This window comes from Macaca fascicularis, chromosome 16 (genome assembly GCF_037993035.2).
Source record: "Macaca fascicularis isolate 582-1 chromosome 16, T2T-MFA8v1.1".
In the NCBI taxonomy this organism is placed as follows: domain Eukaryota; kingdom Metazoa; phylum Chordata; class Mammalia; order Primates; family Cercopithecidae; genus Macaca; species Macaca fascicularis.
Window position 1 is genome coordinate 81,273,944 of NC_088390.1, and position 19,693 is coordinate 81,293,636.

At 56.8% G+C, this 19,693-nt stretch overlaps 2 protein-coding genes across 3 annotated transcripts; one reads left to right on the forward strand and one right to left on the reverse strand.

Moving 5' to 3' along the window:
* Positions 1–122: 122 nt before the first annotated feature.
* USH1G (USH1 protein network component sans) lies at positions 123–7,267 on the reverse strand. 2 transcript variants are annotated; one of them, XM_005584887.5, is made up of 3 exons: positions 6,922–7,267; positions 3,466–4,683; positions 123–2,093 (listed from the first exon to the last, which is right to left on the reverse strand). In XM_005584887.5, exons 1-3 carry the CDS (start codon positions 7,083–7,085, stop codon positions 2,090–2,092), a joined length of 1,386 nt encoding a protein of 461 aa, XP_005584944.3. In that variant the 5' UTR covers positions 7,086–7,267; the 3' UTR covers positions 123–2,089. The 2 variants fall into 2 exon arrangements, with proteins under 2 accessions (XP_005584944.3, XP_065388027.1); XM_065531955.1 differs by lacking the exon at positions 123–2,093 and having other exon boundaries at positions 3,462–4,683.
* Positions 7,268–8,576: 1,309 nt separating this feature from the next.
* Positions 8,577–18,539, forward strand: OTOP2 (otopetrin 2). Its single transcript, XM_074020374.1, has 7 exons — positions 8,577–8,970; positions 9,581–9,717; positions 11,234–11,292; positions 11,675–11,808; positions 14,132–14,134; positions 14,634–15,508; positions 18,002–18,539. The coding sequence occupies exons 1-7, from the start codon at positions 8,658–8,660 to the stop codon at positions 18,170–18,172; spliced, it is 1,692 nt and encodes a 563-aa protein (XP_073876475.1). The 5' UTR covers positions 8,577–8,657; the 3' UTR covers positions 18,173–18,539.
* Positions 18,540–19,693: the final 1,154 nt, after the last annotated feature.

The window sequence follows — 19,693 nt, forward strand, 5'->3', positions numbered from 1 at the left end:
CGAAGACACTCCAGAGAACAGGGCCCAGGACCCAGTCCTCACAAGCACAGAGAAGACCCCTCCCGCCCCACCCCCACCCCCCACTCTTCATACCCAAAGCATTAAAGGACAAGACACAGGCATGACACTGGTGGAGAACATTCTCTACAAAAGTGGTAATGAGCCTGCAGGAGGGATTCGGGCTACAGTGGTGGGCACACAGAGCCTGCTCCACCCCAGCACTGGCTAGAATCAGGAGGGGCTGCGGCAGTAAATGGACAAGGAATGGGAGAGAAGGGGCAGCACCTGGGGCTCTGGGAAAAACAAGTCGGCACTTGGGGGTGGCCCCAGGCTCAGGCCCAGAGAACAGGGAGAAGCACTGCGGTGGGCTCCAGATAGCAGTGGCAGGCAGCCAAGCCCTCAGTGTCCTGCAATAGGACAGGGACCATCTCCTCCATGCCCCCACTCTGGGCATGTATATGGGAATGGGAACCCCCGGACAGACCAAAAAGAGGCCTTTGAGGGCTCTCTTTCCCCTACCCCAGCCAAGGGGGCCCCGGGAGGAGCTGGGGACTGTGGCCATGCTCCCAGCAGGAGCTGCTTCCCAAGCTGAGGTCAGGGATGGGGGGCCATGGCTGAGGAAGGAGGAGAGCACCTCTGCATGGGGTGCGAAGCGGCACACACATGTCAGCGGGCTCCTGAGGGACTCTCCCATATCTGTGACCTCGGTCTGGCTGGAGAGCTCTGGGGGCACATGTCTGAGGACACATGCTCTGACCACCCTCTGAGCTGGCCTTTCCCCTGGTCTCACCATCACAGGGCTGGGACACAGGCGAGCTCTCCCTTAGCCCCGATCCAGCAGCCCAGCCCCTCTTTGGTAAAGAGGGAAACTTACCAAACAACACCCAAGGTGAGCGCGCACACACGCACGCATGCACACACACACGCATAAACACACACACATGTGCACGCATGCACACACATGCATAAACACACACAAACGCGCACACATGCACACACATGCATAAACACAAACACGTGCGCACACATGCACGCACACACACATGCATGTGCGTGCACACGTACGCAAGAACACACACACAAGCACACACACACCACACACGTACACACACATGCACGCACACACATGCATACACGCACACACACAGCCCTGGTGACCTGGGGATAATCTGCAGTTTAGATTATCCACTTTCTCCAGTGTCCATATCGCAGGACTTACCCAACCCAGGCCCAACACCCAGCCACACCCTGTTCTGCCTGTCCCAGGCCTGGGAGACTGAGGAGGTTGGCAGACACCTTTCTCTGGCCCAGCGCATGCCTGCCAGGCCTGGGGGCTATAACACTGCAGCCTGTTGGTCTAGCACCTTGCATCTAGTGCCCTGGCCCTCTGGGGTCCCTGGCGGGGCCAGGCTGCACAATGAAAAAGCGGGAGGCTGGAGGAAGACAGGCCAGGCTCCATCCCTGGATGAGCTGGGAAGGGCGTCAGTACCCCCAGCCTGGCTCTCCAGTTCCGGGCCTTGGCCACTGGCTGAAGGAGGGGATGCTGGCTGTGCTTGGAATGGGTGCAGACTGAAAGTTGGGGCATTTGGCTGAAGAGTCTGGCTGAGGAACTTCCCCTCTGGGGTGGACTGGAAGAGGGGAGGCAGCCCAAACTCTTCCCTTCACAAAAATGCAGGAAGTGAGCAAGTCTCCGGCCTGAGCACAAGAGAACAAGACCATCAGGGGAGGGGCCCGGGACAGGCACGCCCTCCGGCATTCACCTCCCACACTCCCATCCAGTTCCATGCCCCTGCCCTCCCTCTGGGGTAAGCCTCCCCCAAGTCTACATGTCCTTTAGGGCTGCTCAGAATGGGTGGCTCAGGGCCTTTGTGACCCCTCAGAACTGGAGGGGACATTCTCTTGCCCCTCTGGTGCCTCCAGGCTACACCCTCTGCTTCAAGGTGTGGACAGCCTTTCAAAGGAGTCGACCCACGTGGTCCTTGCTCCTGGGGAAGGGGGCTGCAGGACTGGCGACTGTGAGGACCTTGAGGCCCCACCACAGGTTGTGGCAACTTGCAATTCATTTTGGTCTGGGGAGAGGAGCCCCCCGTTATCTGTGGAGGAAGAGACAGAAAGAAACAGATTTCACGTGAGGTCCTTTAGAGGCATCCTTTTCACCCAGGACAGCCATCTGGACAACTTAGCCTTCCCATCTCTCAGCAGGTTGATGGTCAGGGATGGAGGATGCCAGCCTACGGGTGACCTCCCCATCCCCAAAACTCTAAACCAGCCTGCCTCCCCACACCCTCCCTGCCCCAGCCACTCAGGATAAAGGCCATAGATACCTAAGAGGAAATGAGGACAGCATTTGTTGGGCTTGTGGGATGCTGCAGGGGAGGGGCCAGGGCAGGGGCTGGCCACAGCATGACCATTGTGGCAGCGGCCTTGGCCAACTATGACGGGCTTTGGAACATGAACTCTGCCTCCAGAGCATTTGGGAGCGTTTGCCCACGTTCCTGGTTGCAGAGTTCAGGAATAGCAGGTAAAACATCTGCCTAAAGCCGGGCGCGGTGGCTCACGCCTGTAATCCCAGCACTTTGGGAGGCCGAAGTGGACAGATCACCTGAGGTCAGAAGTTCGAGATAAGCCTGGCCAACATGGCAAAACCACATCTCTACTAAAAATACAAAAATTAGCTGGGCATGGTAGTGCACCCCTGTAATCCCAGCTACTCAGGAGGCTGAGGCAGGAGAATTTCGTGAACCCGGGAGGTGGAGGTTGCAGTGAACTGAGATTGTGCCACTGCACTCCAGCCTGGGCAACAAGAGGGAAACTGTCTTAAAAAAAAAAAAAAAAATCTGCCTGAGGTCTTGGGCAACTGAGAGGCCCTGCTGACTGCAAGCCCTGCATCCCATGGGAGCCACCTTGACCCCAGGCTCTAAAGCCATGCAGACCAGGGATCAAGCCCAGCTCCATGTTGAGCAGCAGCAGGACCTTGAGGTGAGCTATTCTAACTGTCTGAGCCTCCACTTGCTCATCCGCTATAAAATGGGAACGATATAATCCACCAATACAGTCCGGGCACACGGGCTTTTAGAGGGATTAAGCAAGAGAACTTGTTCAAGGGCACAACCCAGCACCTGGGAGGTGGGAGGGCTCAAAAACACCCCAACTGTGATTCCCGTGACTGTTGAAACTCGGTGACACTAAGACGACCATTTCCCCACATGTTGATGTCCCCAAAATCGAGGTGCACTTTACACTAGCTGTGATAAGAATGCCTTGGGTCATCATTAAATTGGCAACTTCTTTTTCTGAGCTGGTGGTAAATAAAATAAGGGGGCCTTTTATCATCGATGGCCCCATTTCGATTTTATGAAATACAGTAGCCCCCACCCCCTACTCCTGAATAGGCAGATCTGTACTCCCTCCCCAGGGGCCTTCCAACTCCTGTTCCTCCATCCCCCTGCCAGGCTGGACACTCACAGCTCTGTGTCCTCCAGGGCCGGCGGGCGCTCCATCGCCTGCCGCCGCCTCCTCACGGCCCCCAAGATCTTCTTTCGGGGCCCCAGGGGGACGCTGATGCTGCGGAGGTCGAGGTCAGAACATAGCATCAGAGCCTCGAGGTCAATCTTCTCCTGCCGCAGGAGGGCGGCAAAGTCCTCCATGTGCAGAGAGGCCAGAAAGGTCTCCAGCGGGCCGGTCTCGGGCTCCAGGTCCTCGTCCAAGCCTAAGTCCAGCTCGTCCCAGGGCAGCTCCTCCCCACAGCTGCGGTCCTGCAGGCTGTTGGCACTGCCCAGGCTGTCATCGTCCAGGCTAGGGGAGCTCTGCAGCCGACCCCGAGGCGCTCCCATCCCGTCCAGCCCCCCATCCTCGCGGCCCAGTCCGTGCAGCCCACTGCTCAAGTAATTTCTGCGGAACACCATGGTGCCCAGGCCGGGGCGGGTAAAGAGGGAGTCGTGGCCTGAGTCGGTGCTGACCTCCGAGTGGGCAGGCTCGGCTGCCAGCGTGGCACGGGAGACGCTGTCCTCGTCCGAGAGGAACATGTCCCGGAGCGGGGCTCGGCCCCACTCCTTGGGATTGGCGTAGGTGCCCTGGCGCACGAACATCACGTCGTTGCCCAGCTGCAGGCCCGAGAGCGAGCGGGCGCTCTTGCGCCCATCCTCGGAGACTTTGAAAGTGCCTTCGCCGCCCTGCTTGCGCCGCTCCAGCTTCTTCTGCATCTTGGTCTTGCCCCTGGCCGTGCCGTGCAGCGTGGCCTGCGAGTACGGCAGGTGGCTGCCCAGCGCCAGGTGCTGCAGCCGGCGGCTCAGGGTGCTGGACGTGAGGCTGGAGAAACTGAGGGTGTCGGAGCGCTCGGCCAGCTCGCGCCGGTAGCGCCGCTCCATGCGTTCGTGGTGCTTGCGCTGCAGCTTGGCGCACTCGCGGATGCGCCGCTCCGCCTCGCGGAAGGCCTTGTCCTTCAGCTTACCCACTAGCTTGGGGTTGAGGCTGCTCTGCTTGGCCGCGATGGAGTCCAGGTAGCGCACGCATTCCATGTGGCCCTTCATGGCAGCCATGTCCAGCGGCGTGTGGTAGTCGTTGTCTAGGCACCAGATGTTGGCCCCGAAGGACACCAGGAAGGACAGGCAGTGCAAGTGGCCATTGGAAGCTGCCAGATGCAGGGGTGTGTTGCCCCAGATGTCACACTTGTCCGGGTCACCCCTGCAGGGAAAGCATCCAGGAGGGACTAGTGACGAGTCCTGGCTGGGGATGGAGGTGGAGGGAGTGGAGGGGGGAAGGGAGCTCCCCCACTGTCACAGCAACCCCCAAAGGGACCGTGGGCCTGAGACCTCTTCGACTCCAGGAGACCTGCAGGCCTGAGCCACCCAACAGGTGAGCCCAGGGGTGAGCCCAGGGGAAAATGGCCCCAGGTGTGCAGGGGGTGGGGTGTCAGAGAAGGCGGGACCGGGGCGGGACCTTCCCCAAGCTAACTGAGGACTGGGAATCTCAGGGGATAAATATTTGATGCCCTGAGAGAAGGGAGTAAATTATTCATGAGGCCCAGCACAGAGCTGGCCAGAGCACTGGGGGGCCAGGGCCGCGTCTGGGTCTCTAGGCAGGCATGGTGGTGAGTGTGGCTGCGTGTGCCGAGTGACCGTAAAAGAGAACAGACCAGAGGGTGATGTGTACCAGGCCCTAGCCCCGGGTTAGCATGTGTGAGGTGTGGGCTTGTGTGTCAGCAGGCAGGGCCCTGTCTGCAGGGAGCAGGGCCAGCCCTGGCAAGCCCCAGTGTGAGAGGAAGTGTCGGGCCTTGGCCTGGGCCAGGAGGGGAGTGCAGGGGCAGCCAGGACTGGAGGGGAGGAGGAGGGAAATCAGCTGCCTGCGCTCCGAAGCCCTCCCTTCCCCAGGCTGCCCCCTCTTTGTTATCCCTTCAAGGCTGTCTCACTTGAGCCTGTCCAGGACCCCTGACAGCCCCCACAAGCACCCCTCACACCAGACTGTGTCCCTCAGGGCAAGCTCCCAAGACTCCTCCGGAGCTCTCCCTCCCCTGGGGGCCCAGCACAGCACCCCTGCCCTGCACTAATGAGGCCACGAGGCCAACCCCCAGGGCTGGGGGAAGAATCACTCCCTTGTCTCAACAGCTCCTCACACACTCCCTCCTGGGCCTCCCCTCCTGGCCACCAAGTCCTACAGGCCAGTGTGGGAAGGGCCTGCCAGCACCCGACCCACACCCCATCAAACACCAATCCTGGTCTCTGGAGGAGTTGGGGCTTGGCATACCCAAGGGGAGACCTCTTCCCCTTCTCCCTTCCTCCCATGAGCCTCTCTGAAGGGATGGCAGGGGACAGTGTCACTGTGTGCTCTCCTGGGATGAGGAGGGGCCAGTCAGCCTTGGCCTCCCGGGACATGGCTCAGCTGCCCAGGCTTCGAGGCTGCTCCCACCTGATGCTGGGCCCAAGGAGCAGCCCAAGGAGGGGGCAAGAGGGAGGGGTCTCCAGCACCCACTACATGATCAGGCCATAGGCCAGTGCCTGGGCCCCAGCCCTCTCTCCCATGACCTGAGACTTCATATCAACCCTCCTGGGGTGTCCTGTCCACCCCTCATCCTGTCCAGGCCGCCCTGGTGTTCAGACCAACCTGACTCCTCTTTATAAAGCCATTGGGGCTGAGGGAGTTGGTCACAGTCATTTGACTTTAGCCCCAAGGAACCCATGTCAGTGGCTCTAGTCCTGGAGGTGGCTTAACTGCCACCTCCAGGCCCCTTCCCTGGCGCTGACACCTGCACTCTATGCCCACCCCTCGCCCTAGGACAACTCCAAAGGGAGGGGGAGGGGAGAGAGGCCCCTTCAGGGTGGCCACATCACAGTCTCCCCATTGCTTAGCTATGCCCGGCTGTGGGGGAGGGACTTGGAGAGAGTTAATGGGGTGGCTGAATCAGTGACATTTGGCGCTCTGGACAGTGTCCATAAATCCCGGGGCAAGCGCTGTGTGACACCAGCCTGCCAGGGAAGGTGGGTGCTGGCTGGGAAAGCCCTTTGGATCCAAGGCTGCGGAGTGGGCAGTGAAGACCCCACCCTTTCTAGCCCCACTGCTGGCCCCTCCAGACTTCCCAGCCTTCTCTCCGAGTCTCATTAAGCCCCTCACTCTTACTTTCAGGGGGACCCCAGCCAGGGGATCTCTCCCACCTTCCCCTCACTCTGCAGCAACCCCCCATAATCAGGAACCCCCAAATCCCGGTTTCTCCCCCTCCTAGCCCCAGATCGAGGTCACAAGTGTTACAAGTGTCAGATGCCTCTGCTTGGGTCCCCCTCCACGTGTGTCTCTCCCACAAACGCCAGGGTCTAAGGGTCCACCTGTCTGCAGGGGAAGGAGGCAGCTCAGAGGAGGGGTGGAGGATGGATCCCAGGGAGTCTGGGGTGGTCTCAGGGGTCTCAAGGGCGCTGGGTGGGGAGTACTCACCCGCGGCTCACAATGAGGCGCAGCGACTCCAGGTGGCCGTGGTAGGCAGCCCAGAGAGTTGGGGTCATGCCATCCTCATCGGGGGCATTCAGCTCCTTCCGGGTGGCCTCCTTGAGGAGCTCCAGGTAGCCATCCCGGGCTGCCCGGTGGTACTGGTCGTTCATGGCGCCCGAAGTGGACGGAGTGGGCGGGGGACACGGAGAAAGGCCCCCCGCAGGGGAGGGCGGCGGGGTTAGGGCTGAGGCATGAGGTTGGGGGAGGGGGCCGGGCAGGGGCCGGGACCGCCAGCCCCCGCTGCCGCAGACGGAGGGTGCGGAGCGCCAGAGCCGCGACTACCGGGACATCTGAGCCGCTCACCCGGCGGCGGAGGGGGGTTGCGGGGGGAGCCGAAATCTCCCTCTGTCCAGGGAGCCGCCCCCGGTCTTCCCCTGGGTCCTAAACACCCTGCATGCACCTCAACGCACGAGGGTGACCCACGCAAGGCCCTGCCCTCCTCTTCAAAAGTGCCCATCCCGGGGCCCCGCCCTGTAACGCCCAGTCCGGGGACAGTCAGGGGTCTGTCCTCACTAGAGCCTGGGGCGCTGTGGCTTCCTATTTCTCCACCTGTCAGTGGAACGAGCCGAGAGCTGGGGAGGGGTGCCGGAGGGCGGGGTGGGTGAGCCGTCCTGAGCCCCAGGACAGTGGACCTAAGAAGGGGCACCAGCACCGACCGCAGTATGGTCAGCGAGTGGGACAGGCCAGGCCGCCGCCGCCCGCACGGAGTCCCTCGACCGCGCTCCAGCAGAGGGCGCTAGAGGACTAGCAGCGGCTCCGTGCGCCGCGTGGAACTTCGCACCCAAGCCCTGCACTTCGCAGCATCCAGCAGAGCGCGGGCCGGCGGGGGCGCGGGCAGGGCGGTGGGATAAAGGAAAAAAGAGCTTGGATCACTGCGAGGACTGCGGGGGAGAGGGGGGCTGGGGTTCCCACCCCGAGCAGGAGCAGAGGAGCACAGGATTCAGGGTGCGTCGCGGCTGGAGGGCGTCAGGGTGCCCGCGGGCTTTTGGGACGTCTCTTGAGCTTAGCTCTCGGGGCTCTGGGCGCCTGGAATGCTGCACGCCAGGGCGCGGTGGGCACCGGGGGCGGGGTGCCCTCTGGGTGCCTCAGTGCGGGGCCGCGCCCGAGCCTGGCCGCACCGGGGTGACGGAGTGGGGTCGCCTCTCAAAGGGTAAATATGAATCTTGCCTTATCTGGCTCCTGCGGGCTCTTCCCTAAATTCACCTTGGAGAAAGATGGATCATGTGAGCGGGACTGAGAGCTTTATGGAGCCGAACTCCCGCAGCTGTAAATCACCCTGTCCGCCTGGGTATAAAGCGCCTGTCCATCCCGGCGTGGGAGAGAGGAGACGTTCACCGTCCCCTGACCCCCAGCTCAGCGCCGGCTCCAGGCCCAGCCAGGTGGGTGCCCCGGGCCAAAGGGCAGTCGGACTTGGGGAGTGGGGACCTTGGAGGGGTCCAACCGGGTGCTGCCGCTTCTCCTTTCTTTCTTCCTGTCCAGCGAGAGGGGCAGGTTCCGTGTTTTCTCTTCCCCTTTCCCAGCGCTTCCTCCAGCACCTGAAGCCCCCACCCTGCGGGTCAGGAACTCCCTAGTCCCCAAATCTAGGGATGAGATGGGGGAAAGAGAGCTGTCGGGGTTGACCTGGAGTTTTATCCGCTCCTCCCCGACAGTAATCCCTCTAGTCTTCTCCAGTCGCCCCCGCCATGTCCGAGGAGCTGGCCCCGGGCCCCAAGGAGAGCCCCCCGGCGCCGCGGGCGGGCCCCAGGGAGGTGTGGAAGAAGGGCGGCCGCCTGCTGTCCGTGCTGCTGGCCGCGAACGTGCTGCTCCTCGCCTGCACGCTCATCAGCGGCGGAGCCTTCAACAAGGTGGCCGTGTACGACACCGACGTGTTCGCGCTGCTCACTACGATGATGCTGCTGGCAATGCTCTGGATCCTCTTCTACCTCCTCCGAACCGTGCGCTGCCCCTGCGCGGTACCCTACCGGGACGCGCACGCTGGCCCCATCTGGCTCCGAGGTGCCAGGGGAGGTGGGGGCGAGGTGGGGTGGGCACAACAGGGAGCTGCAGGCTAGGGCTCTCACAGGAGTTGCAGAGCCCAGGGTGACATATAAGGGTGAGAGTTTGCCTAGAGAGGACCAGGAGGACCGGAGGGTGAGGTGGGCTGCAGTTAAGGATAAAGAGGAAGGGAAGGGGTCCTGGGGAAGGGATAAATAGAGGGATGGGGTGGGACCTCTTTGTCCCCTGGTCTGAAGATTGGAGAAGGCTGGCTAAGGGAGGGCCTTTGATGGAGAGCAGGAACCAGAAGACAGCAGTCACTGAAAGAGCCCAGCCAGGGCCCTTTGCGGTATCCACACAGCCCCAAAGAGACGGGGGCTTGGTAGCAGGTCCATCCATCCACCCACTCAGTCATACACTCACCCTTCCATCCACCCATTCACCTTTCAGTCTGTCTATACACCTATCCACCTATCCTCCCACCCTCCCCACTGATCCATCCAACAGTGCGCTCACTCACTTGTCCACCCACCCATCTAGCTTCCCATCCTCAGGGCCTGTCCTCAGCTGGGCAGACCTTCTCTCCTGCCTCTCTGATCTACCACCACCACCCACTCGCCCTGGTTCTCAGGTGGACTGGTGCTGTTTGGTATCTGCACCCTCATCATGGATATCTTCAAGACCGGCTACTACTCCAGTTTCTTTGAGTGCCAGTCAGCCATAAAGATCCTGCACCCTGTCATCCAGGCTGTGTTTGTCATCATCCAGGTAAGTGTCGCTGTGTGGAAGAAAGGAGCTAACACTTGGCCATTGGAAAGGACCCAACAAGGGGTCGGAGACCTGAGCTCCACCCGCCTCGTATCCTGAGCTATTAAGTAAACTGGGGACAGGGCTGTAGAGAGCATCACAGGAGTCCATCAATGCGGAAACACCTCATAATGAAGTAATATCCCAACGTGAGCTCCCACTTGGAGCTCTGCAATGTTATTTCAACTTAAGCAGTGCCAGTAATTAACACCTAGGAGGTGTGAGCTGTGACAGCCAGCCCTGTCTCCTAGAACCTGGCCTGCCCTCCTTGGGTACCCGTAGGGGGCTTCTGTATCAGTCCAGGCTCCTGCCAGCTTGGTCCCTCTGTTCTGTATTTGTTTGGAAAGTAGGGTAGCCTGTAACTGGGATTTCTCAAACATTCATTTTGTGGTTGTTGTTGCATAAACAATACTTTGAAAGATCTTCTGATTGAGCTGAGACGGGACTGGGCTTAGATGGGATCAGAACAGCCCCCAGCCCTCTATCATGACCAAAATGGCGTCATGGATGATGTCCTCCCCAGAAACATCACCCCTGCTGCCCAGGTTTTCACAGTTCAGCACACGTGTGGTTGTGGCACTTATGTAGCTTTAGTCTTTCATATTTTATGGGTTTGAAGAATACTCAGATAAAATGAAAATATAGATATCCCCACATCACCAAATGCCATAGCAGGGATTCACAGGCAGCCAGACGGTAGCAAGGCCTGGTATGGCGACAGAGGAAGAGGATGAGCAGGGGATGTTGTCAAAAGAAGGTGAGAAGTCCACAGAGGCTCCTTCCACCCTGAGCAAGACCTAACCTGAGGCTGGCCTTGCTCCCAGAAAAAAAAAAAAAAAAACTAGGTAGTCAGAAATCTACTTGACCCCCACCTCCACACAAAATAAACCCCACCACGGGCAGGGTTTTACATGTGATGTTTTGCAAACCTTTAAAGAATGGAGAACCACTATTTTATACAAACTGTGTCAGAATAGAAAGAGACAGTGTTCCCCACCTCATTTTTTTTCTTTTTCCTTTTTTTTTTTTTTTTTTTTTTTTTTTTGAGATGGAGTCTCACTCTGTCGCCCAGGCTGGAGTGCAGTGGCACAATCTTGGCTCACTGCAAACTCCGCCTCCCGGGTTCAAGCGATTCTCCTGCCTCAGCCTCCCGAGTAGCTGGGATTACAGGTGCATACCACCACACCCAGATAATTTTTTTGGTTTTTTTAGTAGAGATGGGGTTTTACCATGTTGGCCAGGCTGGTCTCAAGCTCCTGACCTCCAATGATCCACCTGCCTCGGCCTCCCAAAGTGCTGGGATTACAGGTGTGAGCCACCATACCCAGCCCCCGCCTCATTTTGTGAAGCTAAAATGAACCTGATGACTCGGTGTAAGGTTCCTCAGGTGGAGAGAACAAGATGGCATGGGCATGGGTGCACTGGAGTTTTGTCCATCTGTGGAGTAAATGACTCTCACCAATGTCTCTCAATACAGACCTACTTCCTCTGGGTCTCCGCTAAAGACTGCGTTCACGTCCATCTGAATCTGACCCGGTGAGAGCTGCAGCTCCATGCCTGTGCCCAGTATGCTGGTGTTCACCTTGCAGGAGAGATTTGGGCTTTCCACCCCGGAGCAGGGCCTCTCTTTATGTCCCCTGGGTGGGGTTGCAGCCAAGGCCTCCCTGCTTTGTCAGGCTGACTTCCACTACTTTGTGGGGCCCTTTCTCCCAGGGGAGGGAGTGGTGGTGGCCCCCGGGGAAATCTCCTAGCCCTGTCTTGGGTGGCATACCAGCCAGGCTGTGTTCCTAGCAAAATCAGCTTCCCTGTTCACACAGGCCTGGCTGCTTTCTCATTTCTCAACACCAGCTTTCAGTATTGCTCCCCAACCTGCCAAAGGGTCACAGGCTTCTTTGTCCCTGCCCCCAACCCCAAACAGGTGTGGTCTCATGTTCACACTCACCACCAACCTGGCCATCTGGATGGCGGCTGTGGTGGATGAATCTGTGCACCAATCCCACTCCTACAGCAGTTCTCACAGCAACGCCAGCCACGCCCATCTCGCCTCTGACCGTGAGTTTCCCCTTAATGCTGGCCCTGTGGCTACCAGGCCTTGGGCTGGGTGCTTTATGAGTTTGTAACGTCAGTCTCCCATGAGGGCATGGAGGCAAAGGAGAGAGCCAAGGACCTCCTCCTGCTGCAGGATCTACCTCTGCAGGATAGGTGTAGGTGACCCCAGAAGGGAAGTATCGGGGCACCCTTTTATCCTTGAAGCTGCAGCCCAGGCCCCCCGTCCAGTCTCCATCCCACCAGGAAGGACCCAGGACCAGGAGCAGTGGTTCATGCTTGTATTCTCAGCACTTTGGGAAGCCAAGGCAGGTGAATTGCTTGAGCTCAGGAGTTCGAGACCAGCCTAGGCAAGATGATGAAACCCCATCTCTACAAAAAATTAGCTGGGTGTGGTGGTGCATGCCTGGGGTCCCAGCTACTGTGGGAGGCTGAGGTGGGAGGATAGCTTGAGCCTGGGAGGTCGAGACTGCAGTGAGCTGTGATTGCGCCACTGCACTCCAACCTCGGTGACAGAGTGAGACCCTGTTTCAAAAAAAAAAAAAAAAAGACAGAGAGAGACCAGACCCAGAATCCAGGAAGAAAGGGCAAGAGTGATCAAGCTGGGAAAGGCAGAAGGGAGGCAGAGCGGTTCTTTGGTGAAGCATGGATCAGATGGGAGAGCCCGGGGAGGAGGAGAAGGTGAAAAATAATCATGGCCCTGTGGCTACCAGGCCTTGGGCTGGGTGCTTTGTGAGTTAATGTTAATGGTGACAATTTACTGAGGTCTGTATGTCAGGCACTGTGCTGAGTGTTTTAAACACCGCATTTAACCATCAAGACTTCCCTGTGGGCCGGGCGTGGTGGCTCAAGCCTGTAATCCCAGCACTTTGGGAGGCCGAGACGGGCGGATCACGAGGTCAGGAGATCGAGACCATCCTGGCTAACACGGTGAAACCCCGTCTCTACTAAAAAATACAAAAAACTAGCCGGGCGTGGTGGCGGACGCCTGTAGTCCCAGCTACTTGGGAGACTGAGGCAGGAGAATGGCGTGAACCCGGGAGGCGGAGCTTGCAGTGAGCTGAGATCCGGCCATTGCACTCCAGCCTGGGCGGCAGAGCGAGACTCCGTCTCAAAAAAAAAAAAAAAAAAAAAAAAAGACTTCCCTGTGAAATGGGTACTCTCCCCATTCCCATGCATAGGTGCAGAAACTAGGGCAGAGAGAGCTTAAGTAACTCACCCAAGGTCTAGCACTAGCGTTCATATCCATCTTTGTTTTTAACCAATATGCTAAACTAGGGAGGAACGGGATCCAGTCTCCAGTCTTCATTCTCTGGACTTCTCTAGGGTCCCCCAATAGCCAGGACCAGACAAGATAACTAAGACATGCATGCTCCTAGCATGGGAAGGTCCAGCAACAAAAAGCATGGCCCCCACCCTCAGGGAGACCCCAGCCCAGCGAGCCTTACAAAGGACCACCCTGAACAAAGAGGACTCCTGAGGGTGCAAAACCAAACCAGGGAGATGATGGACTTCACGTGGGGGCCTGCAGACTGGAGAGAGAGGCCTGCCGGAGAAGTGCCTGTCCCAGGGTCAGAAGTCAGGCAGTTTGCATCCACTCTGCATTTACAAGTCACGTCACCACGTTGAGCTTCAGTTTCTTCATCTGCAAAACCAGCAGGGCTAGTTCTTAGGATGAAAAGAGACATTTGCCAAAGCCCAGAGTATCCTACAAATACATTCTGGAGTCAAGTCAAGACTCCCTTCCATGTGGTACAAACAAAAGTAATGGGAGGTCATGGTGGAGACTTGGGCACAGCAGCTGGCTTTCTGGGCTGATTCAGATGGTGGGGAGAGCCGTGAGGAAGCTTGAACTTTAGAGGTTCCCAAGAGCCACTTTCTCTCTCAGGGAGCCAGAGCAGGAAGGGATGGAAGGAATGGAGTGAGGTAAAGTGAGCAGCCCTGGGGTTCAGACTGTTTCTTTGTTTTGTTTTGTTTTGTTTTGTTTTGTTTTGTTTTTGAGACAGAGTCTTACTTTGTTGCCCAGGCTGGAGTGCAGTGGCGCGATCTCGGCTCACTGCAACCTCTGCCTCCTGGGTTCAAGCAATTCTCCTGCCTCAGCCTACCATATAGCTGGGACTACAGGTGCATGCCACCATGCCTAGCTAATTTTTGTATTTTTGGTAGAGACGGGATTTCACCATGTTGGTGAGGCTGGTCTCAAACCCCTGACCTCAGGTGATCCGCCCACCTTGGCCTCCCAAAGTGTTGGGATTACAGGTGTGAGCCACTGCACCTGGCCTAGACTGTTCTTACTGAGCACTGATGTATCCCAGTCTCTGGCACACAGTAGGTGCTCAAGAAATGTTTATGAAGTGAAGAAGTGTGCCATGCCCTGTGAAGGCATGAGGGATACCATGGTGAATATAGCAGGCGTGAAAGACAGGGACCCTGCCCTTAACAAAGGTCACAGGCTAGGTTGGGCGTGGTGGCTCACACCTGTAATCCCAGCATTTTGGGAGGCTGAGGCAAGTGGATCACTTGAGGTCAGGAGTTCGAGACCAGCCTGGCCAACATGGCAAAACCCTGTCTCTACTAAAAATACAAAAATTAGCAGGGCGTGGTGGCAGGCGCCTATAATCCCAGCTACTTGGGAGGCTGAGGCAGGAGAATGGCTTGAACCCGGGAGGCGGAGCTTGCAGTGAGCCAAGATCACATCATTGCACTCCAACCCGAGCAACAAGAGTGAAACTCCATCTCAAAACAAAACAAAAAGGGTCACAGGCTAGGGGTGAGACCTCTCTAGGAAGGTGGGAGGGCAGTCCAGCCCTGTGTCTCTCTCTCCACGACAGAGCGTGCGGGCAACCCAGTCGGAGGAGACTCCTGCCTCTGCAGCACGGCTGTCTGCCAGATCTTCCAGCAGGGGTACTTCTACCTCTATCCCTTCAACATCGAGTACAGCCTCTTCGCCTCCACCATGCTGTACGTCATGTGGAAGAATGTGGGCAGATTCCTGGCCTCCGCCCCTGGCCACAGCCACACCCCATCCCCTCTCAGCCTCTTCCGGGAGACCTTTTTTGCTGGCCCGGTTCTGGGCCTGCTGCTCTTTGTGGTAGGACTGGCTGTCTTCATCATCTATGAGGTTCAAGTGGGCGGGGGCGGGGGCCGCACCCGGCAGGCCCTGGTCATCTACTACAGCTTCAACATTGTCTGCTTGGGACTTACGACCTTGGTCAGCCTGAGTGGCTCCATCATCTACCGTTTTGACCGCCGGGCCATGGACCACCATAAGAACCCCACGCGCACCCTGGACGTGGCCCTGCTGATGGGTGCCGCCCTGGGTCAGTACGCCATCTCCTACTACTCCATTGTGGCCGTGGTGGCAGGCACACCCCAGGACCTGCTGGCAGGGCTCGACCTCACCCATGCGCTGCTCATGATTGCCCAGCACACCTTCCAGAACATATTTATCATCGAGAGCCTTCACCGAGGACCGCCCGGGGCTGAGCCTCACAGTACCCCCACCAAGGAACCTTGCCAAAACCTCACCTTCACCAACCTGGATGCCTTCCACACCTTGCCTGCCTGCCCACCCACCCCCAGGCTGGTTAGCCCCAGCCCCGCAGACCAGCGAGAAGCAGTGGCCATCATCTCAGCCCCCAGAAGCCAATGGAGACGCCGGTGCCTAAGAGACATTTCTCTGTTTCTCCTGCTCTGCAATGTCATCGTGAGTAGCTGGGGCAAGAAAGGGTGGGCTTGGGAGATGAGGCTGAGGAAGGATGCTCTTGCAGGCTTAAGCCCTTAGCCTCCTCTGTCTTGCCCCCAGCCCGCCTGAGAATCTTACAGCTCTCTAGGAAAGGAGCAGGTTCAGAGGAGGCCAGCTATAGCTTTGGGGCAAATGGCATCTCAGGGCACACAGAGGAAATGAAATCCTAACATTCTGGCATCTAGGCAGCAGGTGGAGCTGGAGGGGTCACAGGGAAGGTTGACACAGGGGCTGGGCAGAGGTGAGAGGGAGCTGAGAGCTGATGTGGAAGGCGGGGTCCTCACCCCCCAGTGGGAGGTGTGACTGCTCCTGGGAACTTGTGACCTGCCTGCTTCTCAGAATAATTGGAGCAGCCTCAGGAAGTAGCGGAGACCAGTGTAAGTGTGAGCGGTCTGTTAGCAGAGTGAAGTGGGAAGGAGGGTGTCTACAACAGCCACCCCCTCCCCAGTGACTCAGCGAAGATTAAGAGCAACAGACTTGGCCGGGCACAGTGGCTCACGCCTGTAATCTCAGCACTTTGGGAGGCTGAGACAGGCAGATGACTTGAGGTCAGGAGTTCGAGACTAGCCTGGCCAACATGGTAAAACCCCATCTCCACTAAAAATACAAAAATTAGCCAGGCATGGTGGTGTGCGTGCCTATAATCTCAGCTACTCGGGAGGCTGAGGCAAGGAAATTGCTTGAACCCAGGAGGCGGAGGTTGCAGTGAGTTGAGATTGCACCACTGCACTCTTGCCTGGGCAACAGAGTGAGACTCTGTCAAAAAAAGAAAAGCAATAGACTTCACCCAATACAGATATGTTCTCTGTATAGAAGTACCCCAGGGCAGAAACACTGGTAATGAAAGTACATCCCAACAGGGAAATGCTCCTGGTGTTTCTAGTACAACCCAAGACAGAAGTGGCCCAGTGGGGGGCTTATTATTACCTCTGATATAGAAACATGTACCTATGTGGGTACATCTCAAAGAGAAAAAAAAAATTTTTTTTTTGAGACGGAGTCTTGCTGTGTCGCCCAGGCTGGTGTGCAGTGGTGTGATCTCAGCTCACTGCAAGCCCCGCATCCTGGGTTCACACCATTCTCCTGTCTCAGTTTCCCAAGTAGCTGGGACTACAGGTGCCCACCACCACACCCAGCTAATTTTTTGTATTTTCAGTGGAGACAGGGGGGTTCACCGTGTTAGCCAGAATGGTCTCGATCTCCTGACCTCGAGATCTGCCCGCCTCAGCCTCCCAAGGTCCTGGGATTACAGGCATGAGCCACCGCACCCAGCCGAGAAAAAAACACTTCTAATGAAGTTTCACTCAATAGAAAAACAATCCTTTCAGCTATAACCTCCAATAGAAAAATATCCCTAATACAGAAAATTACTTAATGTGGGTATATCCCAGTACAGAGCAAGAGCACCACAGTGAATTGTACCCCATGAAATTCTACCTGCATGAGGTACACCAGCGGCCCTAAGAGTCATTCTTAGTGAGGTCCCACTCTGAAGGACCATCCACCAGGTCATGGGCCCCACAGGTGTGGGATGTTGCCATGCAGGAGCCTTCCAACACAATCAATTTCACTTCAAAAAAAACGTGGTCATCAGTTTCTGACCCTACCAGTAGACTCATTAAGGCCCAGACCTCGGCATGTCTTGGACCGGCTTTGGTGCCTGCCCCCTGCCCTCTGGCCCCACCCCCACCTTCCACCCAGGCCTGGCTTATAGGCTAGGGGCCACCTTCTGGGAGGCTATTCTTGGTCCAGGTATCTGAGCCTAAATCACCTCCAGTAGCAGCTTCTCCATCTCCTTCATTTTATAGGATGGAACAGGCTCAGAGGGGACTGTGATGTGCCCAAGGATGAAGTTAATCAGGGGTAGGGGTGGGGCTAGCCTAGAAACCTTTGTTCTTTGCTTCTTACCCACACCTGAACCTTCTGAGCTCATAGCCAGAGAGGAAGCAGGATTCCAACTTCCACCTTCTCCCACTCCTAGGAAGGGAGAAGGGGATAAGGGGAGAGCTGGAGGGCAGAGCTCAGGGAGGGCTGGGGTGGGGTGGCCTTCTGTCTGAACCTCAAACTCCCTGCCCTGAGCCTATCTGATTCTGCCACCCCCACCTGTGTGCACACAACCCCCCAGGACAGAGCTGCTGATTTTGCTGCTCGTACCTCTTCTTCTAGTGAAACCTCTTCTCCCCTCCCTGATCGCACACTGAGGCCCTGCTAACATTTTGGAAGAGGCGATCACAGGTGGACTCCTAGCCTGGGGATGGCAAATTCAGTTGGGCTTACTTCCTGAGCCCCTTAGAGAGTGCCAGGTCCTGTCCAAAATGCTAGAGCTGCCCATTCATGGACACCCAGCCCTCCCTGTCCACCAAGCTAGAAAGATGGGCCCCCATCTAGCCACGGCCCAGCAAAGCCCACAGCATCATCCAGACCAGCTCCTGAAATGCTCCTCTCTCCACACAGCTGTGGATCATGCCTGCCTTCGGGGCCCGCCCTCACTTCAGCAACACAGTGGAGGTGGATTTCTACGGTTACTCCCTCTGGGCAGCCATCGTCAACATCTGCCTCCCTTTCGGCATCTTCTACCGCATGCACGCCGTCTCCAGCCTGCTGGAGGTCTACGTGCTGTCCTGAGGCCTGCAACAGACGTGGGGGGCAGGAAGAGGGGGCTCAGCTCATGTGCCCACTCAGATACCCTCTGGAAATGATTCCCAGCTGGTGCCATATGACAGTCCATTTCCTGCTGGTCCCAGAGTGGAATTTTCACAAAAGTTATTTTTCCAGGTTCAATTTTTAAATCACAATCAGGACAGGCCCATCCACCCCAGTATGACCGTGGGGCATGAGGTGACTGGGGAAGGGAGACCTCTCTTGGCAGCATTGCTAGGACCCAATGAGATCTGGAAGTGCTGGCTCTGGCTCCCTCTCTAATCCCATCCTGTGGCCTGGCCAGTGCACTGCCTGGAGCTGGAAACCAATAAACCTGTGATTTGGCCCCGTCCCCACTGTTTGTCTCTGTTGTCCCATCTGAGGTGGTCACAGGAGAGGATCTTGGGAGTCAGAGCGGGAAGGGCCCCTGGAGATTTTCAGATCTCAAGCTTTGCAGTGTAGTGAGCAAACTCCAAGTGACAGACTAGCTACAGGGTGGGTGACTGGAGTTCCGAAACTGTCATCTTCCTCTTCCCTTTATCTCCAAGCGACATACTTTTTTTTTTTTTTTTTTTTTTTTTTGAGACAGTATCTCATTTTTTTGCCCAGGCTGGAGTGCAGAAAGCTCACTGCAACCTTAACCTCCTGGATTCAAGAGACCCTCCCACCTCAGCCTCCTGAGTAGCTGGAACTACAGCTACTACTGCCACCACGCCTGGCTAAATTTTCTGTGCGTGTGTGTGTGTGTGTGTGTGTGTGTGTGTGTGTAGATGGGGGTCTCATTGTGTTGCACAGTCTGGTCTTGAACTCCTGGGCTCAAGTGATCCTCCCGCCTCAGCCTCCCAAAGTGCTGGGATTTCAGGCATGAGCCACAGCACCCAACTTAATCATTCTTTTCGTGTGTGTGTGTGTGTGTGTGTGTCCCATGACACAAGAAAGTTTAGGAAGCAGCGACATAGTCGCTGCTGCATTTTACCAAGAAGGAAGCTAAGGCCCAGAGAGGTAAAGTGACTTCCCCAAGGTCACACAGCTACAAAAAGTCCAGAGCCTTTCTGCTAAGAACAATAATTTTGAAACTTTGTTTTCAAGCAGAACATTTTTTTCCCTTCAAATAAAATATTACAGGAACCTAACTTTATAACATAGATACAGGCCGGGTGCGATGCCTCATGCCTGTAATCCCAGCACTTTGGGAGGCCGAGGCAGGCAGATCACTTCAGGTCAGGAGTTCGAGACTAGCCTGGCCAACATGGCAAAACCCTGTTTCTACTAAAAATTACAAAAATTAGCCAGGCATGGTGGCATGTGCCTGTAATCCCAGCTACTCAGAAGTCTGAGGCAGGAGAATCACTTGAACCCAGGAGGCAAAAGTTGCAGTGAGCCAAGATCATGCCACTGCACTCTAGCCTGGGAGTCAGAGCAAGACTCTGTCTCAAAAAAAAAAGAAAAGAAAAGAAAAAGAAAAAAATATATATATATATATATAGAGAGAGAGAGAGAGAGGGC